The sequence below is a fragment of the Brugia malayi genome (genome assembly GCF_000002995.4).
Source record: "Brugia malayi strain FR3 genome assembly, contig: Bm_v4_Chr3_scaffold_001, whole genome shotgun sequence".
Lineage (NCBI taxonomy): Eukaryota > Metazoa > Nematoda > Chromadorea > Rhabditida > Onchocercidae > Brugia > Brugia malayi.
The window spans coordinates 12,338,583-12,363,410 of record NW_025062477.1 but is presented as its reverse complement, the minus strand read 5'-3'; the positions used below and the strand labels follow the sequence as shown (position 1 = coordinate 12,363,410).

Below are 24,828 nucleotides of genomic sequence, written 5' to 3'. Positions count from 1 at the left end.
TTTTGCATCTACATAATATTTTATGCTTCATTCTCTTCAACAGCGCAAAGAAATGAATACTTCCACATTCGTTTTTGTGTTGAATTACAGTAGCCGATAAAAAAAAAATCTATATAAATAAATAAATAAATAAGATTGCTGTTAGCACAAGTTACGTTCGAAAAAAGAAAAACGATCGCACAATATTAAATCATATGAAAGCATGAAAAAGGAAAAATTTTTTCTTTTTAAAAGACGCCATTAACTGATTAATTAATTAACCGAAATAATAACTTCTTTATCAGTTATGAATCGTTTTGTTCAAATGCATACACTGTCAAAACAAAAACTTCTATTCATTGCTAGAAATTTCTTCAACTATTTTCACCGAATTACCAATTAAAATATTATTTTATCAGCGTTAGCTGAGCAAAAAATAATTTTGCAACATTATTTGGTGCGATATCTTATTAACACTAATATCATTTTAATTTACTATGAAAAATTTGGTAAACGAAGAATTAATTATTTTCTTCATTAATACAAATTTTTCACTAAAAACACATTGCAGCTAACTTTTGAAAACTTTTCAAAAAAAAAACGCCCATAATAACAGCTAACGAAATTGCTGGAACATATTCACCACCTCCAAATATTTATTCTTGGAAGAAAATTACTCAAAAAAAAAAAAAAAAAAAAAAAAGAAAAAAAAACAGAAAAAAGAAAATAAAATGAATGCAGAAAAATTTCAATCTATTGAAAATAAATTCCTCTTTTCCTTTCTATTTTCTATGTTATTTATTTCCATATATTTTCCAAAAAAAAGAGAATACAAAAAAAAAAAAAAACAAAAGCAGACCGAATTTTTTTCTAAATCTACCAAATTTATCATTCATCTTTTAGCAGTTTAACAAAAAAAAAAAGGAAAAAGCTGATGTGAAATTGTAAATTCGACTTTGCCTGCCCTTCCTTCCACTAAAATTAAAATTTGACCGAAACGCCAACATACATAATGAATACTTCGTCACTATTCCGTCATTTGGTGGCACTTTTTATTTTTTATTTTTTTTAACATTGATTTTTTAACATTTCCAGAAACTTATGTTTTTTGTTTTTCAACAAAATTTGATACAAAAATCACTAATTGAATAATGTAAAATAGTAGTACAAGGATTTCGTTTTTTTTTCTTTTTCTTTTCTAATCCTTTTACCTTTTACACATTTTTGGTATATAATAATAAACTAAAATACAATAATATAAGATATTATGCTAATAGATGAAAGAAATGAAGTAATATTTGATTTTTAAAACAAAAAAGAACAGAGTTCGTCTGCATTAAATTTTCTCATTTAGCTTTTTTTTTTTTTTTTTTTTTTTTTTATTAAAAAATTGTTATTTTTCAATGCTTAGCGATTAAGCAAATTTACCGTGAAGTATTATATATGTGTGTTTTTTCTTTTTTTTTTTTTGAGCTAAAACATTGTATGTTATTATTAAATTTGAAAATAATTAATGATAATAAATAATAATGATAATAAAATAAATAAATATTAGCACATGTAAAAATGTGAAGATAATATTACCCAGATCAAAAGGGCTAATTTTCGCTGTTTACATATATCGATTTTTGTCATTTTTATAAACAATGCGTAATTTTGAGAATTTTTTGGTATAAAAAGAAGAGAAATTTCCCTAAATTACGACGAAAAAATTGATTATAATATTGATGCATTTAAAAATCTCAAATAACAATAGGTTGAAATTTGGAAAATTGGAAATAATGGTGAATAACACTTTTTTTTTTCTTCTATTATTATAGTTTAGATTCATTGATTGAAAAAGTGCATGTTTTCTTTTTTGCAAAATTTTCTTTTCTTTTCACTGTTATTTCAAGAAAAGAAAATAAAAAGGAAATAGTGAAAGAAGAGAAAATGAATCAATTACAGGAAAAAGAAATATTATTTTCTCTTTAATAAATAAATAAATAAACATTCATAGTAAAAGTAGTAGTAAAGCGATAACATAGTTGAAATGAGATATTATTAGCTGAAAGTGAAGGATAAAATTGAATGTTATCACCGCAATCTATGCACATTTGTGCACTAGAAAGAAAATGTTGAGATGTAATTGAAAAGGTCATATTAAGTTCAATAAATAGTAAACATTATTTGTTATTATTATTATTGAGAGCGAATAATTAAAATATCACATTAAAGGTCACATCTCATACTAACCTATGGTTTACGAAATGACACAGTAAATTTTCAACACCCACGCAATTTAACATCCACGTAATTTTACACATACACCGTTTAACACCCACGCAGCTTAACACCCACGCGTTTTAATGCCCACATAGTTTAAGTTTTATACTTATATACAGATACGCACATATATATGTGCACGTATAAACATACACGTATAAACACGTACACGTATAATTAATACATAGTGTGCACATATACGCTGAAATGTACGCAAACATGCACAACATGCATGCACTTTAACATTTATACACCTTAAAGCTACGCACCTCAATTCTTGCACATGCATGCAAGCATACATGCACAAAGATACATATAGGAATAAGCAAATTTTTATGAATTTCTTTTATTTAATTTTTTGTTTACTTATATTCTTGTTATGCTTACATTTAATTTGCATTTTAATCAATAATAAAATCTCTACCATATTTCTATTATTAATTTCATTTCTTCCTTTTATCGTTTAACAGAATGATTCAAAAATAATAAATGTTTAAAAAGTAAATTAATTTTTTTGTTTTTGATCAAATCGAATATAATTCAACGATTATAAATTCTTTTTTCTTTCATCAATAATTTCAATTTATTGCTTAAATTTAATTCATTATCAATTGTCAAGCTTACTTTTTTTTAAATGATTTATTTTACACTTAACATTTATTAATTTTGATCTTTCATAAAATATATTTTTAAAAAGATTATTTATCAACAAGAGAGAGAGAGAGAGAGAAGAAGAAGAAAAAAGGAAATGTTGAAAAAGAGTTTCATGCAATAATGTTATCATTCATATTTGACTGGAAAAACAAGAAAGAAAAATGAATGAAATAAACTCTCAGACCAAAAATCATTGTGATTAATTCACGCTTACCAAATAATTTTGAAATAATTTCCGTGAAACTTATCACGTACGTACATTACGAATCATAATGAAAGCAAAAAAAGAAAATGAGAAATGAAATTCATGACGAAATTTATTTTTGAATTTATTTATTATTTGTCATCTGTTTATTATTTGTTATTTATTGTTTATTTATTAGTTTCTGTTCATCTAATAATATTCAAATAAACAATGAACTTGCGTAATCAATTGTTTATGGTATCATACGAAAACAAAAGCATAAACTTATCCTTCTTTGTTATTATTATTGTTATTGTTTTAATCATTTATTATTATTTTATTATTATTATATGCTATATACTTATCATTTATTAATTATCATTCATTGTTTATTACTTACTACTTGTTAATTATTTGTTACTTATTATTGTTTGTTTATTAATTATTATTATTATTATTTTTATTGCTCAAAAAACATGCACAATATAATTTTTCCGCACAAAATCCATGAATATATCTAATAATAGAGTAGCAGCTATTCATGCTAGTAAACAAACCTATATCTTACTTACATGACATTCTTTTTTTCACAAATATAATTAAATAATTTTTTCAAATATAATTAAATATATAGTGAAGTAATTTTCATAAATATAAGTAAATAACTATTCATTTTATTTTGTGTAAAGTAAAATTAAAAAATTTTTGAAAAATATGTGTGAAGCTAATAACATTATAAGATTGCTTCAAAAATTATAAACAATAAAAATGAAGTATTTGATAAGCGACAATTCATTTTGACAATTAAAATAAATCAAAGAAAAATTAATAACAAATTGAAAAAAAAAAAAAGAAAAGCAAACAAACAAGTTTTTAATGGGAAAGAAAAAAAAACCTGAATATCAAATATTATTAATAAAAGATTTTTTTTTTTTTTTTTATTTTTGTTCTCATTATAATCGATTCTGAAAATTATTAAGTAAGTAAATAATATTATGTTTAAATAAATTCATTAATACAATATCTTACATAGGTTAAGCTTTTTCTTGTGCATAATTAATTTTTGAAAGAAAATTTTATACAGTATAAAAAAAAATTGCTGAAAAATAATTTCAAAATTTCAATAATTACATGTAATACAATATTAATTGTAATACATGAAGAGAAAATATATTCTGGCACGAAGAAATATGATCATTTATAAAATTAAAAGTTACATTTTTTTCAAATTATAGTTGTCTTCTTTTTTTTTTTTTTTTTTTTTATTTCATTTGATAATATAAATTTTCCAAATTTATAATTTATTATTATAAGCTAGAAAAAAAAAAAAAACAATTATCAAAAATTACAAATTAGTGTATAAGTTATTTAAAAGCATTATTTAATTGAACTATCTAATTTCATTCATTAATTAAAATTGTCAACAACTACGATTTTACAAATTACATTATTTGAATTCGTACAGTTTTATAAAAAACACAATGAAAATTATCGAATTACTAAAAAGAAAAAACAAAAAAAAAAAATTTTTTTTCCGTATAAAATTGAAATCAATAAAAGGATTAAAAATCATTTTATTTTTTTGAGAAAAATTTTATTTCTACCCTCAACAATGGTAAGCACAAATTGATTTTAATTTCAACAAAAAATAGGAGGATTAGATAGAAAAAAAAAAAAGGAAAACAAAAAGCAAAAATAGAAACAGTATGAAAATAATTTTATCAACAATTATTATAATATTATCATTGAAATTTTCATTTATCTCATTGATTTCAATTTTTCGTTTTTGTTTTAGTAAAAAAAAGAAACTTTTATCTTATCTTTTAATAGAAAATTGATAACAAAAGAAGGGAAAAAAATTACAATAAAAAAAAAATCATATATAAAATGTGAAAATAAACAAAACAAACAATATTTATTTACAAATTCAGCAATTTATATTTATTTATTCAGCATTTATTTACAATTTATTTTTTAAATTATCATTGTGAACTTCAGTTGCTGTTAATATTAATTTCAACGATATGAATAGACAATATAAAGATATTATTTAAAAAAATTATTACGATTAATTATAAGATTAAATATTAATTTATCTGACAAATCCAAATTTTTATGTATAGAGACTAATTATTTAAAGATTTTTTTTTAGTATTAATTATTAAAATAAATTATTTATTGATTTACCTAATTAATTCAAATTTTTATATGTTTAATACAAATAACATTCATCCATTCACACCTAATCTAAACGAAATGCAAAAAATTATCGTTTTAAAACGTTGAAATCAATAAAGAAAGAACGAATGAATAAAGGAAAAAAGGAATAAATCTTTTGCATTTGTCTGACTGAATTTAATTCTCACTAAATTCTATCAACTTTTAAGTTTTTGTAATTTAAATATGAAAAGAAACGAAAAAGAAAAAAAAAAGAAAAAGAGAAAATTGGAAAAAATGAAAAATATTTTAAAATTTAAGGTATTTATTCATTTAAAAAATTCGAAAATATACAGAAGCATTTCATTGATGCAATAAAAAAAAAAATAAACTATATAATTAAATCTGTAATTCAACTATAATTCTTGAATAATAAAGAATTTATTAAATGTCGAGAAAAAAATAATTCATATTTTTAAAAATATTCAATGAAAAAATTTATCAGATATCTTAAAAAAGTATCATTTTCAGCACAACAAAATTACTATATCAAATAATTTTGTTATGTGCATTGCTAATAATAAGAATGATTTATAATAATAATAATAATAATAATAGTAATAGCAATAATAATAATAATAATGATAATAATTCCAGCAATAATAACAATGATAATAAAATAATAATAATAATAATAATAATAATAATAATAATAATAATGATAATAAGTTTCATATCATTGCATGATTTGCTAAATTTAAAAGATTAAAGATTGCAATAAATTTATTTCATGTAAAAATTCCGCTGATAATAATAATATAATGAAAGTGTATGGTAGCAGAAGGAAACAATGCGATATTTCCGCTTCAAACAAATTCACTGAAATTGTCAACCATTGTCATTGCAACAAGTTATATACAATGACATAAATTTAGATCAATCACATAGCAAACGAATTCTTATCAATTTAACAATTCATTGCAATTAGGATTAAAATTACATTTTAACTTTCATAAAATTAAATGAAATTTAAAGCGAATTTATAATATTCAATAATTAATAAGTATATGCATATGTGATTATTATTAAATATTATTTGCTTACTATTTCATGGATAATTTAAATTTTCCCACTTGCAAATAAGCTATTGCAGTTTTTCACACATAATTAATCATTCGTGACAAGAAAAAAAAAAAAATGAAATAAAAATTGTGAGAATGGAAGCTATAAAATAAATTTACAATAAATTATTTTGAATAATTTCAGTAGTTCTTTTCAAAATAAGATTTTGTTTTTCTTCAAAATATGTTTTTTTCAAATATATTTTTTGATAAGAGAGACTAATCTAAAATTAATTTAAAACCTTTGCAGGCAAGAATTCTTTTTTTTTTTTTTTTTTTTTTGTTCACATTTATTTTATTAAAGCATTGATAAAAAAGCTAAACATTTGAATTTCGAATTTTTTTTATGTTTATCATTCGCATAACAATAAAATGATAATTTGAATGGATTAATCAATAAACAAACAGAAATGCTTAATATTTCCATAATTTGCATTTAAAATTTTCGGACGCATTTTGAAGAAATATAAATAAAACTTGAAAAATTTTTATGTTAAAATATTCATAAAATATAAAAACAAAAAGTATAGCTAACAGATAGAGCTGGAAAACGGATCAGGAATTTTTCTATTAATTACAGCTATTCATTGGATAAATAATTTGAAATGGTAAATTCCGGAAATTGAATATATTTGATATTAATTATATCAATCCATTATTAACCTAAATTAAATATTTAATGTTTAAATGTAGAAAATAATCGAACAATTGATATTACCATTAATTATAGTTCAATTTTAATAGTTTTATACTTTTTTTTCCAAAAATTTGGAATCTGTAAATTTTTGAATTGTAGAAGTTTTGAGGATTTATAATGAAATATTCATTTTACAGTGTTATATTAAATTATTTGATTGTGTTAATTCACAATTAAGCTAACCAAAAATAAAAAAGCTATTATTGCATTGTTTTAAATATCGAAAAAAAGTTCTAATTTATTATTTATTTACTTAACCATTAAGTATAGTACTATAGTAATTAGTATGCTTACTTTCATCGTATAAGTAAATGATAACAATTACATTTAAATATTAGCAAACAAAAAAGAACTTTTTTAAAACTATACAGATAAGTAAAAAAAAAAGGGCTGATAAAGTTTAAGTAAGACTAGGAAATGAAAAGAATAAAAATGTATGGTTTGATAAGTGATAAGTTAGAAAAGTGATAAGCTATAAGCTGCTTAAAATTTGGCGAGCAAAACAATTATTGTTTAGTTTTCAATAAAATATTGAAATGATTGCAGAAACTGATAATATCATCATTACCATTATTATCATTCGCAATTATATTTTATGTGGGAATTTCATCCTAAAAAGTTATGAATCACAATTACATTTTTTTCAAAAATTATCCTCTCTACTTGTGTATAAATATTCCACTTAAATTTTTTGGTTTTATATTTTAAATTATTTAAGATTAATACTTCAGATTATTTTGACACTTTAACTAATGAGTCGCGTAAAATTATATCCGTAATAATAATAATGATATTAGGTATTACGGAAATACGTAAACCATAATCTGTGAAAAGAAAACGGAATTAGAAGAAAACGGTCAACTTTAGCAGATTAAAATCAAAAATTTTATATTAAAATGTTTTTAAAATAATAATTTTACAATAATCTGTGATTTTAATTATAATTAAAAACGAAAAGAATTTTTTCTTTTTTTTAAATGCTAACTTCCAATTATAAATTATTTATTCTATTACTATAATTTTACCAGCTAAGTTATTTTATGTTTTTTTAAGTTTAAGTTAACTAAAATGGTAACATAATATAACTAATAGTTGCAGCATACAATAATTATCACCATATCAGTTATCACTACATAATCTCTAGCTTTATCAACTTTGAATCCTCAAATCATTTTACGGTTAGCATAAAAATGCATTTCCGGATCAGTTCTTCCCAAACATTGCCGGACAAAATTTTCAGCAACAACAGTAAAGTTTTATTATGTTATTAGTTCAAAAAAAAAAAAAAAAAAAGGAAAGAATAATCAAATTACAATTTATTTTTTTTTTTCATTTATATTTGAAATCATTTAAATTTGTTTTTCATTTTTATCTTATCAGTAATTTTATCACCACTTAATGATATATCCAATTGATAACAGTTTAATCTATAAAACTTTTTTTTTTTAACATTATAAATACAAATAATTGTTAAACAAGAAGGATGGATTTTCATATAAATTGAAATTTGGATTAAATTTATATGATTGATAATAATCTGACAATGTTCACTCACTTTTTACTTGTTAAAATTTGTATTACTATTTTATTTTTAAACTTACAAAAAAAATTAGAGTGCTTGCATCTATGTTTTTATTTAGATTACACTTTTAATTTATTAACGAAATATATTTCAAAATAATCATTTAATAGACATCATTATTATATTAACAATTGATTTATTATTTAATTTTTTATGCAAAGAAAATTAATTTATGTCATTTGTTAGGACAAATTTAAAATAATAAATGTGCAACAAAATAAAAATCATTAATAGAAAATATTTGTTAATATTTTATGAATTGAATAAATTGATAAATATTTGTAATTCTTCAATCAGTTTGTTAAAATCAAAAATTATTCCGAAAAAATAGCTTTATATTTGATAAAATTAATTTTTTAAGTAATAAAAAAATGAAAAAAAAAAAACGAAAAAAGAAATAGTTAATTAAATTTTAAGAAAATTTTACTCCGTAATGTTTTGATTAGAGTAATAATATCAAAAAAAAAAAGATGGCATAAATGAAAAACTTTTCAAAATTACTAATTAATTTGTCTGTTAATTAATCCGTTAAATTCTATTTTAACATATATACAAATAGTATTAACTAATTAAAATTCTCATTAGCTAATGATAAATTTGAAATATTTTATAAATATGCATAAGAAGAAAAAAAAAAACATTAATAGAAAATGTTTTTTAATATTTTATGAATTGAAAAAATTGCTAAATATTTGTAATTCTTCAATCAATTTGTAAAATTCAAAAATTATTCAAAAAAAAAAAACTTTATATTTGATAAAATCTAAAATTTTTAAATGCCATATATATTTATATACAAAAAAAAGGGAAAATTAAGATTGTATTTTATTTAAAATTATGCCAAAATTATTAAAATTATATTTAAAAATAAATAATTCCTTTGCCCTCTCTCCTAGGGTATTTTTAAAATTTTATTATTCCTTTCACCATAATCTCTTATATTTATTTATTTCTGTTTTTATTTGTTTGCTCTTTTTTTTCCTTCCTTTATAAATTATACATTTGTAATTTTTATTATTTTCCTTTTTATTACCATTTTGCATGACTGTTTGAAAAATAGAAATGCAATACAAATAAAATAAATTTTTCTTTTTTTAAAAAAGATAACTGAATAGATGATGAATTGATAAGCATTATTGATGGTACTGATACTGTAGCATTGATTTTCTGATCGAATAACAGAAATTTTTTTTAAAAAAGAAAACAAACTTTTTTTTTTTTTTTCAAAAAAAGAAGAATGAAAGAAAAAGTTGAATAAATTTATTGTCTACTTGACTACTACTTTTACTCTAATAATAATAGTAATAATCAAATTAGTATAACAAATATTGTTTATTTAAGTTATTTGTTTACAAATCATTGATTAAATTAAATTTTCTTTCTTTCTTTTTTTTTTTGTTTTTTACAAAAAAAAAAAAAAAGAAATTAATAAATGCTATGTTTTCTTTTTCTCTTTCTTTTCTTCTTTTTGAATATTTAAAATTTAATACGAGTATATTTATTAGTATATATTAATTAATGATGTTGTTTATTTATTTAATTTTTTTTTTGAACTAATTATTATCTATCAATAATAAATTACATTTTTCTTTTTAAAAAATTTTTTAATATGATTTTAAACAATATTAAAAATTTGTTCCAGTGAATAATACAAACAAATAATCAGTAACTAAAAACAAATGCAAATCATTCTTAATCAGTAATATATTTGACAATATATTTTGATGAAAAAATTATTGTATGCATAAAAATTGCTGTTTATTTAAACTAAAAAAAAATTGAAAAGTGTCACAAGACTTTAAATTCAATTAATACTTTTTATCGTATTTTATGTGTCGGAAATTGCAGCGCTATCAGATAAAATTGTAATTGTTAACAAATAATTTATTTCGTTTTAAATTAATCACTAAACTGATAAAGAAGATATATGCGGTGATAAAGAAAATTTATATATGATTGTTTTTTCAAAGAAACAAATAATTTTGCAAAAAAAAAAAATAATTAAAAATTTTTCAAACTGCACATATACATTTTTTTAGACAATATATGTATTGTCAATTCCATTCTTATTTATTTTTAATTTCCTCTAATTTTGAAAGAGACTTTTTTTTTTAAAACTAATTTAAATATTTAAAGATGCAATTTAGCTAAAATTTATTTCAATGTAAATATTTGTTAATATAAATTAATTAAAATTTTCATACATAACTTCAATAATTGAACCTTCATTAAATGTTGAATTTTCATAAATTGAATTTTTATATCATTTGGTAACAGCCAATTTGTTATGTTTTTAACTTTTGATATTACTCCAATTTTCATTTTCTTAATATTTTAATGAAAATTCTAAATTAAACTAATCAATATGATAATAATATTAATTATATGCTAATGCGGTATAATTAGTGCAATTGTATCTAATCTATAAATATTGATTCGATTGATCGATTGATTGATTGATCGATTGATCGATTGGTTGATTGATTGAATAAATGATATAAAGTAAAAATATTATTTAAATTTTTAAATTTTCAAAAATAATCTTTAAAAGTAATTGTAATAATTTCTTGAAATACATAATTCTTTGTCATTTTATGTTATAACAATAAGGAAATTTGAGCAAAGTTTGATTTACATTTAATTAAAATCTTATCATTCTCTTTTCTTTTCCCTCATTCTCTCTCTTTTTTCACTTTCTCTCTCTCTTTTTTACCTCCCCCTTTTCTCTCTCTCTCGTAAATTTCATTCGACAATTTAATTGAAAGAATGAAGATATTATGGTTGAATGATGATTTCATTTGATAAATGTTCATTCATAGATGATAATGAAGCGAAATGGGAGAGAGAGAGAGAGAGAAAGAGAGAGAGAGATGAAGGAAGAGAAGGAAAGGAGAGAGAAATGAAAATTGAAGGATAAATGGATAAAATGAAATAAAATGTAGTAAATAGGAAGAAGAAAGGGAAAGAGAAAGGATGAGTGAGAGAGAGAGAGAGAGAGAGAGAGATGGGTAGATGAACAAAGAAAGATAAATTGTAGGAATAGATGAGTGAAAGGAAAATGGAGTAAATTTTATTTTTGAGATGAGACGAGAGACGAAAAGGTTTTAAGCTTTAAGTTAGCTTTTGCTGTTGCTTTCCAAGGTGGCTAGCTAGTTAGCTAGCTATAAGAGCTAGTAGCTAAACTAACTAACTGACTAATTAATGAGATATGATTAGCTATTTAGCTTCTTTACTTTAATATCAAATATTATTTTCACTTATTTCAAAATATTTCTTAACCAACTAATTATGATTTGTTCACAGATGAATTATGGGCAATACTGGTAGTTCACTTACCGATTTAAACTTATTCTCTAAGGGTGGTATTTTTACGCGCGATCAAATCGATGAATATCAGGTTAATTTTATCAATTTTAATAATAAATGTTACAGTGAATAGCACTTAATTATCACTAATAAGTAATGGATGAATAAATTTTTTGTTGGTTATCAGAGGAATTAATCCAATCTTATCATCATGTTATGATAAATTGTGAAAGGTTATATCATTATTATCATATCATTTTGTTATCAGTAAATATTGACAATTATCACATCATTTTGTTGTTAGTGAAAGCTAATTGATAACAAAAATTTTTTAATCAAAAATGCACAAAAGTAATTTTTGTAATACCGTAATACTGCAGCTCTAAAGTGTCGGTATACGGTACTACAGTACCACAGGGATTATATTAATGCAAATAATTATTCTTAATATTTAACTGTTGTTTGGTAAAAGTAATATTAATGTAAAGAAAGATTAATTAATTTTACTAATTATCATATCATTGATGAAAATGATATGATTAATTAATCAATTAATTAATTGCAACATTCAGTTTTTCTTTTGTTTTTTCGGCAACAATTTGCCAAAATTGGACAAAAAAAAGACAAAAAGCAAAAGAATAATGTATTATGAGGAAAAGTAATACCATTATTATAAGGAATAAATATTATTAAAAAAAATTAAAAAAGTATTTCTTTTAATGGTATTTATTAAAATAAAAAAAAGTTCTGTTCTTATTTTAGAATTTATATATATATATATATATATTTCTTTATTTAGGCAAGATTATACATTATTCTATTTTAGATAGTTTTGCATAAAATAATTTATTTCAGGATTATACGTTTTTAGATTTTAGGATTGTACATTATTCCATCCTAGATAGATTTTTATATTTTTATATTTCAAGATTATGCATTATTCTATTTTAGCATTATAAATTTGAGTATTTTAGATAGCATTGTGAATTATTCTATTTCAGGATTGTACATTTTTCACAAGAAAAGATATTATACGGTTGTATAAACGATTCTATGCACTGAATCCAATCAAAGTACCAACAAATATGCAAGGAAACCGTCCGGCTATTATAACATTATGTTTTGAAGAAATTGAAAAAATGCCTGAACTACGGGTATTATTATTATTATTGTTATTGTTGTTATTATAGCTATGAATTGATTAAGGAAAGAAAGAGAAAGATTGAAAAAAAAATTTTTTTTGATTGAATATTTTTTTAATTTTTAGGAAAATCCGTTCCGGCGACGAATTTGTCAAGTATTTTCTGATGATGGCGCTGGAAATTTAACATTTGATGATTTTTTGGATATGTTTTCCGTATTTAGTGAAATGGCACCGCTACAACTCAAATTGAAATACGCATTCCGAATATACGGTATGTGATTTTCCTTTATATATTTACATCGATATAAATTTTGATTTGTTATGTATAAAATTGTATTTTTCAATTAAAGTTGTTTTAGGTGAATTCATGAAAAAATAGAAGTTATAAACTGCTAAATATATGAATAGGAAAATCAAATAAATATATATATGTGAAATAAAGTAGTAAAATATGTTAAGCATACCAAATTAAGGTGATAAATATATGAAGTATATTAAATTGAAATTATAAATATATAAAATATAATAATCAGCAAATATATGAAATATATGAAATGAAGTAGTAAGATAGTAAAATGTGTCAAAAATATTAAATTAAAATAGCAAATATGTGAAAAGTATGAAATAATGAAAATGAAATAAAAATAAACGTTTGAAATCCTTATAAAATGAATGATGCAAAAACAAAAGAGCTTAAAAGATTTTATGTAATCCATCTGTTGCAATTAAATTTAATTGTTTTTACCATGTTACAGGTAGAATATGAAATCATGAAAATGAAATAAAATAATGAAATAAATATTTTTTTATAGATTTTGATGGTGATGATCAGCTTGGTCATGATGATTTAAGCAAAATTATTCGATGTTTAACGCGTGATGAGTTATCAGATGAAGAAGTTGAATTTATCATTGAAAGGGTAAGATAATATATTTCAAATTTTATAAATAACTTTTTCGCTCTACCACATTTTTTAGTATCAATTAATAATAATTGAAAATATTTTGATCACTAATAGATTAAATTAGAATGTAATAAAATAATAGGAAAGTCATTGGATTATTTTTATGTGAGAGAGAAATGTAATAATGTCATTTTTAGTTTTTAATAAACAATTGATTTTTTAGCTGCTTCAAACTACTAAAATTAAAAATGGAATCAGTTCAAAATTGACTCTGAAGAAAAAAATTAAAACGATTTGAGAATTGTACATTCTTACATTTATAGATTTGTTTACAATTTATTTTATAGTATTCTTATAGCACAAAAAAAAAAATTCCATTTACCTTTTTTAAAAATTTCAAAATAACCCTCAAATTATCATTTTTCCATTCTTTGTAGGTAATCGAAGAAGCAGATCTCGACGGTGATGAGCAAATATCATATGCCGAATTTGAACATGTCGTTTCACGTTCACCAGATTTCATTCGTACTTTCCATATCCGTATTTAACGGAACAGGATAAGCTTTTATTTATTGTTTATTCAAATAAAGTTTTAATTTTTTGTTAATTTTGATAAGAATTATTGAAAATTTCACACTTTAATTTTATCAACGTACATAGGTATTAATTTTTTAACAAATGTTTTTTTTTTTTTTTTTTTTTACCTATGTAAATATTGGCAGTATATCATAAAAACAAACATATCATCGAATTGAAATAATGATAAGATTTTGCATTTGCATAATTTGTAATTTACTAAATGATTAATGATTTAATGCTAATTTACTTATCCATTCATTTTTTACTAGGATGAGATATTTTATAAGTTTTTTTTGCTAATCACTGCAAAACTTGTGAATATCAATTTGTAGGCAAATATTACTAACCTCAACATTTTTATTCCGCATTAAAAAAAAAATTAACAAAATTAAATGTAAAACATAGACCCGTCATGCAAAATATTCTGATAGAACAAAATAATTCACAATTATCGTCGGCTATAATATTAACTGTTCTCTCATCATACCATTCATTAATGTAATATTTTTGAATTTTGTAAATGATAACAGTACTATTATAAATGTCCAGTGCGGTATAGTTTCATTTTAGAAACAATTATAAATGAATTATTCATAATTTAAGCTCAAATTTTTTACGATAGGAAAATTGTGCTTTCAATTTTAAGCATTCTCATTAATCTATTATGAACAATTTCGTACTTTTTTCTCTAAAAAAAAAAAAAAAAAAAAAAAAAATTGCGAATTTTCAGTTTTTGAAATCATTTAGCAACAGAATGCTTACTTCGCTAAAACTAACAAATTTCTCCGTTACAAGAATGATATGTACTTGTGAAATAAAAACAATTCGTGTAAAATAAAAATAAAATCAGTAGTGAAATGAAATAGAAATGGATACTTTTTTTTAAACTAGAAAATTGAAAAAGAAATGGATTCTCAAACATAAACATAAAAAATAGGAGATATATTTGATGATTGAGGTGCAATTATGAAAATAATAAATTGTGCGAAACAGTTTCAATTCAACAATAAAAATATCTGCTATCAATGATATAAAACCTAAGAAAGTTTTCCTCCACCATCCTTTGTTTCAGGATCACTTTGTTTCAATGAAAGCCTAAACAAAATTGCATTGACAGAAAATTGAGATAATTTTGAAAATACTGAAATGAGATAGAATCCATATCTTATACTAATAATAAGTTATAAAAAAAAATTTTGATTGATAACTTACATGAATGGTTCCTTCTTTTTTGCTAACTGATTATAAACAGTCATTGCTTGAGCAACCATACCGCTTGCATTAGCCAAATCAGATGGTACAATTATTGTATTTGTTTCTTTAGCTATTTGTCCAAAAGCTGTTACATATTTCTCAGCTACCGATAACGCTGCCGCATCATAGCCACCCGCTTTATTTAATGATTCCGAAACCAATTTAATACTCAAAGCTTGAGCCTGTGCATTTATCTGAATGGCTTCTGCCTAAAAATTAGTTATTATTTTAAACAGCTTTACTCAAAGTCTCTATAAAATGACATGATTAGCACATATAGCTTATAGTACTCGTAATAGTGTTGTTGAAAGAAAAGATTTTTGGTATAAATAAATTGTAATATATTTTCAAATAAAACCTGAAATTTTTTCATACTATTGGTATTCAATTTTTGTCTGTTTTTTAGGTATCAACAACTATTACTAATAATTTCTGTTCGTGTTTAATCACTTAATCTGGACAAAATGTCATCAAAAAAAAGAAGTTATGTAGATTGTTTCATTAAATTAGCTACCTTTCCTTTGGCTTCATTAATTTTTTCTTGCATCGAAGCTTCTGATGCCAAAATGCGTGCTCGTTTTTCACCTTCTGCAATATTAATTGCTGCTTCACGTTTACCCTCTGATTCCAAAATTGCGGCTCGTTTCCGCCGTTCCGCTTCCACTTGCATCTAAAATATAAAAGAGTGACCTCATTTAATTTCTTTTCTTTCCCTTCTCTTGCTACAAGTTTCTTGATTATGGCACGAATACAACGAAAATTTCCGAGCATTTTCGAATGCACATCATGGCATAATGAAATTTAACAAAGAATGTAACACTTTCTATCGATTATTATTATTCATGGTTAATACGCTTTGCGACAATAATACTATACAAAAAAATGAAGTGCCAAAATATACTCCAAAGATAGATGAACTTCTGAAAAGAAAAGAAAAAGGACCTGCATTGCTTCCTGAATTTTTATAGGCATTGTCATGTCCCCTAAAATTTGACACGATTTAATCACCTTATATTAACTAACTCATTTTTTTTAAAACAAGTTTTACTTCCATTTTACTGCAAGTATCATAAACAAAATGATCAATTTAAAAGTAAAGAATTAATTCAACAAAATTCGTTTCAAAACAACCACTACCAAAATAATTTCAACGTTGGAAAACTTATAAATTAAGTCTGAAACAACTGAAACAAACACTTACTAATTTCATATCGCATGCATTGCAATCCCCAAGGCTCGGCTGCTTTATTAATTGATTCTGCAAAATGTGAAAACTTTTCAGGCAAGACATAGTCTTCATCATAACTCTTAAGAATTATTTCTAGTTTTCTGCAAATGTAAAAAACCTACATTTAATTCCACAAATTAACAAAGTAACTTTAAAACTAATTAATTTCACAAATCTTCGTTCACGAACTCAAGCAATAAATGCATCTATTTGCTGCAAATGCGTTAGTTGCTGAAGAAATCAATCAAGATGGATTGAATGCGCTTTTTAATAAGTTACTTTCCTCTATGCAACAGGTTCTTACGTATATTTTCAAAGATGGTAGGTAATCAATGGATATCACATCTTCATATCTCTCAATTAAACGGTAGAGTGGATTATTATTGATATATTTCAGCAGGTCCTTATATTTCTTCTTAGTGACATTTATGTGACAGTTAGTTAGGATTCATTTAGAGCATAATCTTGGACAACAGGTAATCTTCCAGCCTAAAAATGTGATCAACCTAGCGCAGGTATTCCCTCATTAACATAACCACAATATATATATATATAGCAACATCTATTATTTTGTTTTTCACACATACTTTTGTTGCAGTTTTATGAAAACAATAGTCTGTGGTGCTCTCCAAGTCAACTAATTATCATATATGAAGTGATTTTGCAACCTTGAGTATTTGTTATCAGTAGAGTTTATTAGCTTAGCTAATTAAATGATAATGTTTCACAGTTAACATGAAAACAACACTATTTTAGCACTGCTTAAAACATACCGACAATATTAATGTTCAGTTGTTCACGTTCCTTAAATACTGTATCTAAATTGATTTTGCCTACTTCTGAACGCATCGTTGTTTGTGCAAGCTGTGTAATCGCATATTCTGGATCTTCAACACCATATGAAGCCTAGATAAATTTAATTAAATTAACATTTTACATCAATCATAAATTAATCATAAATCCAATCATAAATTTGTCATAAATCCAATCATAAACCGCTACCATTCGTGTCTTTAAAATGCGCAAAATGAAAATGTGTAAATTCAAGAAATATAGGAGAAATAGCAAACCACAGAGAGAGAGAGAGAAAAAAAAAAGAAGCTTCTTTACATACTTTGTATGGATCAACTACTCGTAGATAGAGAACTCCATCAATTTGTAATTGTACATTATCACTTGTTACGGCACCTTGTTGTGGTACTTCAATTGCTAACTCTTTCAAAACTTGTATATACTTGATACGATCGAGAAATGGTAGTAGAATATTGAATCCCTGTAAAACTTTATTTCCTAAATTAATTTCGGGGAATTTTTATCATATTTTATCCAAAATGAGAAATTCATCTCTTCTTAACAAAGCATTCAGATGGAAACAAATACTTACAGGATCTAAAATAGAATGAAACTTCCCCATGCGTTCAACTACCCAAGCTTCCTGCTGTGGGACGAAATTCACGACAAAATTAGCTTTTCCTCGAACAGCTCCTCTTCGTTGAATTAGGGTAGCAGTATTCCTAAAAAAAAAGTCTTTCTTGAAACACCAAATTCGTTCTGTGAACTGTTGTAAATATAAAGAATAAAGCAACTGCTTAAATGAAATGAAATTAAATTAAATTAACACAGATTAAAAACAGAACATAATACATACAATCTAAACTAAAATAGAATTAAGGTAGAATGAAGTATATGAAGCTGAGAGAACTCAAATAAAATTTAATAGGATAAAGTGAAGTAAAATGAGCCGAGTCAAAATGAAGACTAAAACAATTAAAATGACTTGTAAGTGGCGAATTAAATTAAAGAACTGAAAATGCTCGAAAAAAAAAAATGAAAGCAGTAAATACAACTAATAAGAATTGAGATGCAAAGAAAATTAGTTCAATCAAATTAAATGAAGTTAAGGTTACTAAAATAAATTAAAATCACAAAACAGAAACTGGAATAAATCCTTACATGAATGAATCAAATGAGTTTAAGTATGTGGTGCTACGACGACCAAATGCTGATGAGTTAAGGCTTCTCTTCAACGATGATACTAAAGCCATCTTCCTGAAAATGACAGTATTAGGTGCAAACTCAATTAATAAAGCATTTCGTTCCGTTTTACTCCTTATAAATCAGTTAATCCAGAATGTCCGAATAAAAAGCTTGTTTTCTGTGTTTCGGGATTATGTCTGCAGTTGTTGGTTTGATACTTCTTTTTTAGTCTTAAGAATTTCGGAGTTCACAAGATTATGTTTTATTTTTTCATAATATTAAGTTTGATTTTGGTTTTGGTTGTATTAAGATAATATTACTTATTTTTAGTTTATTGGGTGTGTAATTTTTCGTTCACTGGTACTTTTTCAATTGTTTTATGAGTGTTCCATAATAACCGGTTAAACATCCTAATTTTTAACTTTCTTTGTCGTTGTGTCTTTCTTTTTGTCTCTATTACTTTTGTAGAATGTCTTAGTTTTTTCATTTTCATTTTTTAAATAAACATTCAAAATTTGGTTGTGAATTGGATTAGTACCTGGATATTAATAATTTGGGAGTAAAGCTTTGTTTAAACCAAAAAAATATTGACTGACTTTGGATTATTTTTTGGAGCATGCGTATAGATAAAAACAATTATAATAAAAATATTAATATAATAAAATTCTATTATAAACTAATACTTTCTAAAACATAGAGACACGTTTCCTTACTTCTACCATACTACAACTTATCCCTGTAGGCCACTGACGGATAGTTTGTACCACTTTGTTTATTAAATTCATTAATATATCAAAAAAAAAAAATCAATTAATGAAAGCATTTAGTTCCGTCTTACTCCTTCTTATAAATCAGTTAATCCGGAATATCGGAACAAAAAGTCGATAATTTGTCATCTTTGTAAATTAAAGAATTAAATATCTAAAATGAAAGAACTGTAATGAACCAATTAAATAAATGAAAATGAAGTACAATAGTGCCCGGGTCACGATTTCTTGAAACAGCGAAAAATGCGGTTACGCCCTATCTGTTAGATAAGAAAAATATAGTAATAATGGCGGAAGTGAAAGTGCGTAGACTTTTTTCTTTTCTTTTTAAAGTTTGATATTTAAATATGTTTTAATTCTTAATTCTTATTATATTGTATGTTCTGAGAATGTTTAAGTGCTAAAATATTTGACTGTAAATTTTAAGTGATTTTTCAAGTGCTCTTCAAATTCATAAAATTGACATAATAAGCAATGATAATTAGAATTTTTCTTTACCGAGTTTTCTTCAATCTATTTGAGTAATTAAATTATTATGTGATTTATATATGGCATTTTTTTCTAATGGGGCAGAATTATATGAATTATATGTATAATATTCAAATCTGTACGCTAATAGTTTTTGTGTATAGGAGAAATGTTTGCGCATACGTATATGTCTCAAACTTTTTTGTCTTCTAATTTTTGTTTACTAATGATCATTCCAATGATCATTTCAGTGAAAAAGAAAAAAAAACCACCGAAAGGTTAACTGTAGGCAGAAAGATATGTAAATTAGGTTTTACTTGAGGTATTTTTCTTCTCTTTGATTTGATTATTGGTACTGACCATATAGATATTGAATATTTCTTATTATTTCCTGCAATTTCGTCAAAATATTAATTGATGTGGACTTCACTGCAAGAAATATCTAAGTAGCATATGCATCTTCAATGTTACAAATTAAAAAATGTTTATATATCTGAAGTGATTTCTTTAAGAAATGATTTGATTGAATAATAATTTCAAGAATATTAAGGATGTTGGAAGATGGAGATGTTATATCTCCAAGCGATGAGGAACTATTGAAAGAATTGAAAACAGGTCAAACTTTTTATTTAAAGGTACATTTTACTGAAAATATACCAGAATTTCATAAATTTCAAATTGCTGTTTATGTTTGTGTTTCTATAAAAAAAGATGTTTTTCGTACAAATTTATCTATGACGGATATTATTTCAGTATCTTGGATCGGTACAGGTTTTTGAATCGTTAACAAAGAAAAAACCTGAAGTGAGAGATAATTGGACAAGGTACTGTTCGTTATTTAATAAGAACAACGTTGCCGAAAGCTGTATCAATGTTTTGGCTTGCAAAGTGATGATTTTGTTATAAATTTCTATCTTTCAGGCATTGCATGTATCTTATTTGTCATCAATTGGGTATATGTAATGAAAATTTGAGGCCTGATGAACAACTGCTTGATGTAAGTTAAAATTTATTAAAAGTATCTAAAATTGTTGTGCCAGACCTGTTAGAATATAGTGCCGCTATCTGTTTTTGCTGAATGATTTATCTTATCGTAAATATAATTGGGAATTAAATAAGGCATATTTTGCTTTTGTTTTTATTGAATTTATTAGGTTAGCTAATTGTAGAAATTAACAAGCTTTAAAATGCAAATTAATAAAAATGATAAAATGCGAGACAGACTAGTTTAATTGATCAGTTAGTCAGATAAAAAGTGATTGATTATTTCACTTGTATGAAACGAATTAGCATGCTCACTTGGAGATGATTTTTTTGTTACGGAAATGAAATCAATAAATTAATTGCAGAAATTAGGCGAAGTGAAGGTTGAAGACAAAAATGTTGAACTAAATGTGGCATTACATGCTTTTATAATTCTGGATAAAGATGGTATACGTATTTTGGAACGACATCCTATCCATGTTATTTCATATGCTTCATCCGGTACAGAGGTCTGCTTTTACCAAATTTTAAATTGATTTAATATGAACATTATCAGTTCTATTATTTATTTAGAAGGATAATTCGAAATATTATTTTTGACTTATTACACTTTATTAAGCTTTTCACTCATGTGACAAACTTTGTAGGAATATTAAAAAGTTTTGCTTTTTGATATCTTTGCTAACTTTTAGTTTAAATGCATCTTTGTTAATGTCCGATTTTGCACATTGCTATACTTATAATATTTCAAGAATGGCAAACTTTGTAGGAAATTAAAAAGTTTTGCTTTTCACTTTCAAGAAAGTGGAGGCTTCATGGAAAGGACTGTAAAAACTGTAAATGAAATCATATCTCTCATATTCGGATGAACTCACTAAGGTTGAACTATTCCAAATAACTAAAGGAATCAATGCTGAGGAATTCTTTTTAAAGTGTTGTATAAAATTGACAATTTTCCATTTAAAAAAGTTCTGCTCCTAGAATTTATTACTTTCTTTCTCCATCTTCTTCCTTCCTTCAGGAAAGTACCAAAGGAGTGTTTTGCTTTGTATCACACGTTCGAGAACTTGGAAGACGATGCTTAGTTTTTATGGAACCTGATAAGAATGTCGATTTTATTATGGAGACTATTCTTCAAGTATTTCGATTAAATAATAAAGGTTAAAAAAAAAGGGATTCGAATTCACATTTATATTTTGGTAGTGCAGTTCCATCGTCCAAATACTTCTTCCTTTCTTTTTCCAAATACTATCACTTTACCTAGGTTTACTATGAAAATATTCATTCCTGTAAAATTTTCTACACTTTTGTTTATTTAAAAAGTTTTATTTTTGTCTTTCTAGGGCATGGTAATAAGTTGAGCATAAAAATGGCAAGATCATCAGAATCGAGTTCGAATTATGGTAAAATTTATACATTTGGATTAAATTTCGATGTTTTTTCCACCTTAGTGATTTGCTGGTTAACTGAATTAATAAAATTTGATGCTTAATTTATAAAATTTGATTTGTCTCAATATTTGAAATTCTTATCTATTCCTTTTTCCTTTGTTCTATTCCTATTCCTTTACTTCGTTGAAGTTTTTTCAAATTAATGAACATTACTGTTATTACTAAATGAATTTGACGATATATCTAGTTTCATTATTAATTCGTTATTAATTACATATATACACTTGTATTTATAGTAATATTTATATTTATGCAAACATTTATATTTATATTTTGGTAATTCATTAGTAAATTCGATGTAGTATGATATGTTTGCTTTTTCAGATCATCAAACTTCTATGAACATATGTAATTTGCCAGCTGCTTTGGGTCTCGATAGACAACCTTGGTATCATGGTGAAATGGAACGTGCTACCGCCGAATCTATGCTGCGAAATGAAGGAGATTTTTTGGTTCGTATTAGTCCGAACACTGCTAATAATTTTGTGCTCTCTGGAATTGCAAATTCAGTTGCGAGACATTTCTTGTTATTGGATGAAAACGATCAAAAGGTGATTTTTTTTTTCTCTCTTTCTATATAATGTTTATTTATTATTTATAGTTTGAAATTAACAAAGAATTCTTGTAGGTTCGTAAGCAACAACAAGTATTCGAAACAATTGTTGAACTGATTGAATACCATCGAGGAGAAAATGTGCCAATTATCTCGGAAGGTAGTGAATTACATTTGATCCGTCCCATTGTAAGATTTACTGCATCATTACCACTCCGATAAATAAATGGAGTAGACAGAGTAAGAAGAAATATGACTGTATGAGCTTATCTATATATGACCAATGAAATATTTATGCCGATAATTTGAGGTATCTATTTAAAAAATTTGAAAAGGGAAGGATGGAGGAAGGTAAAAGGAATTGAAATAATCGTACGATATTCTTTTTAATTAGATGGTATTACCTCTCGCCCTCTTTCTCTCTCCCTTTCTCTCATTCTCCCTCTCCTGTCTTCATTATTATTACTCCTGCAAAGGTAGTTACTAGTTACTACTACAGTTGTTTGTATTCTGGATGTGCTTGAATTATTGTAATTAATAGCAGTTAATGATGTCTGATTACCATATACTTTCAATATTACTGCAGTTATTTCCGTTTTTACTGATCCTGAATTTCGTGCATTCATTACGTGTCCTTGATACTGTTGTATCTTGTGATCAGGTAAAATATTCAATTAATTCTTTCAGTATTTTAAGCTACTGAATTTTTTTTTTTGAACTTATTATAAATTATTTGAAATAAAAGTTTTAAAGTTAGATATATTGATTTGCTAAGAGCAGTTTGTTTAGTGATAAAGTTAAGGATTCGATTGAAATTTTGATAAAAATTGCTTAATTTAGGATTGAAATCTAAAGTGAAGAAAAAAAATGTAATATTTCTGGAAAGTTAACTGTATGATTTTTTAATACTTTTATGTTAATTAAGCTTTGTTGTTTTTTTATTGAACTTTAGTTAAAACTTTTATTAGCATTTGATTCATTGTGAATGGAAAGCATATTAATTTATTATGCTTTTGAAAAATAATTTATGATTAACTTTTCGATATTTTTATTTCCACTTCATGTTAAATCTTTCAATTGTACTGTTTTTTGTGGAAGCGAAGTTATCAAATCGAAATTTAAATTATCACATTGTGGAAGTTTTAAATTTTTGATCATGTGTTTTTTTTTTCTTTTTGCAGAAGCAATCATCTTTTACAAATTGTGATTTGAAGTTTTAAATTTCTTAAGCATTGATTCAAAGTATTTGAGTTTGAATTTTACTAAAAAAACATGGTTTTTTTTTTTTATTTCTCTTCTACATCGTAATAACTACAAAATTTTAAAGGTTAGGAAATAGAGCAGAAATAAGATATGTTATTAGATGAAAATAATTTAATGTTTGCTCAATATTCGTTATCCATTATTTTAGTCTATAATTTATGCTATTATTATTAATGGTAAGATAAAATTGCATTCTTCTTTGTTTGTTTTTCTATTTATGACTGAAACTAACATTTATTTTATTTTAATTTATTCCCAGTAATAACATTTTGTCAATATTTTATTTTATTTTTTTTTTTTTTTTGACATAA

At 24.0% G+C, this 24,828-nt stretch overlaps 3 protein-coding genes across 3 annotated transcripts; 2 read left to right on the top strand and 1 right to left on the bottom strand.

Annotated features, from left to right (window-relative positions):
* Positions 1 to 11,949: 11,949 nt before the first annotated feature.
* Bma-calm-1 (calcium and integrin binding family member 2, putative) lies at positions 11,950 to 14,541 on the top strand (the record flags this gene model as incomplete). Its single annotated transcript, XM_001894779.1, has 5 exons — positions 11,950 to 12,036; positions 12,947 to 13,099; positions 13,213 to 13,360; positions 13,902 to 14,008; positions 14,431 to 14,541. The coding sequence occupies 5 exons, from the start codon at positions 11,950 to 11,952 to the stop codon at positions 14,539 to 14,541; spliced, it is 606 nt and encodes a 201-aa protein (XP_001894814.1).
* A 1,068-nt stretch (positions 14,542 to 15,609) lies between these two features.
* Positions 15,610 to 19,099, bottom strand: Bma-stl-1 (SD03319p, putative; the record flags this gene model as incomplete). The annotated part of the gene is made up of 9 exons (XM_001894780.2): positions 15,610 to 15,667; positions 15,785 to 16,035; positions 16,341 to 16,496; positions 16,769 to 16,809; positions 17,028 to 17,084; positions 17,828 to 17,960; positions 18,169 to 18,327; positions 18,439 to 18,568; positions 19,008 to 19,099. The coding sequence occupies 9 exons, from the start codon at positions 19,097 to 19,099 to the stop codon at positions 15,610 to 15,612; spliced, it is 1,077 nt and encodes a 358-aa protein (XP_001894815.2).
* A 1,718-nt stretch (positions 19,100 to 20,817) lies between these two features.
* On the top strand, positions 20,818 to 23,476 carry Bma-shc-1 (SH2 domain containing protein; the record flags this gene model as incomplete). Its single annotated transcript, XM_043080957.1, has 8 exons — positions 20,818 to 20,901; positions 21,020 to 21,090; positions 21,188 to 21,263; positions 21,616 to 21,759; positions 22,272 to 22,410; positions 22,594 to 22,653; positions 23,026 to 23,252; positions 23,330 to 23,476. 8 exons carry the CDS (start codon positions 20,818 to 20,820, stop codon positions 23,474 to 23,476), a joined length of 948 nt encoding a protein of 315 aa, XP_042936891.1.
* Positions 23,477 to 24,828: the final 1,352 nt, after the last annotated feature.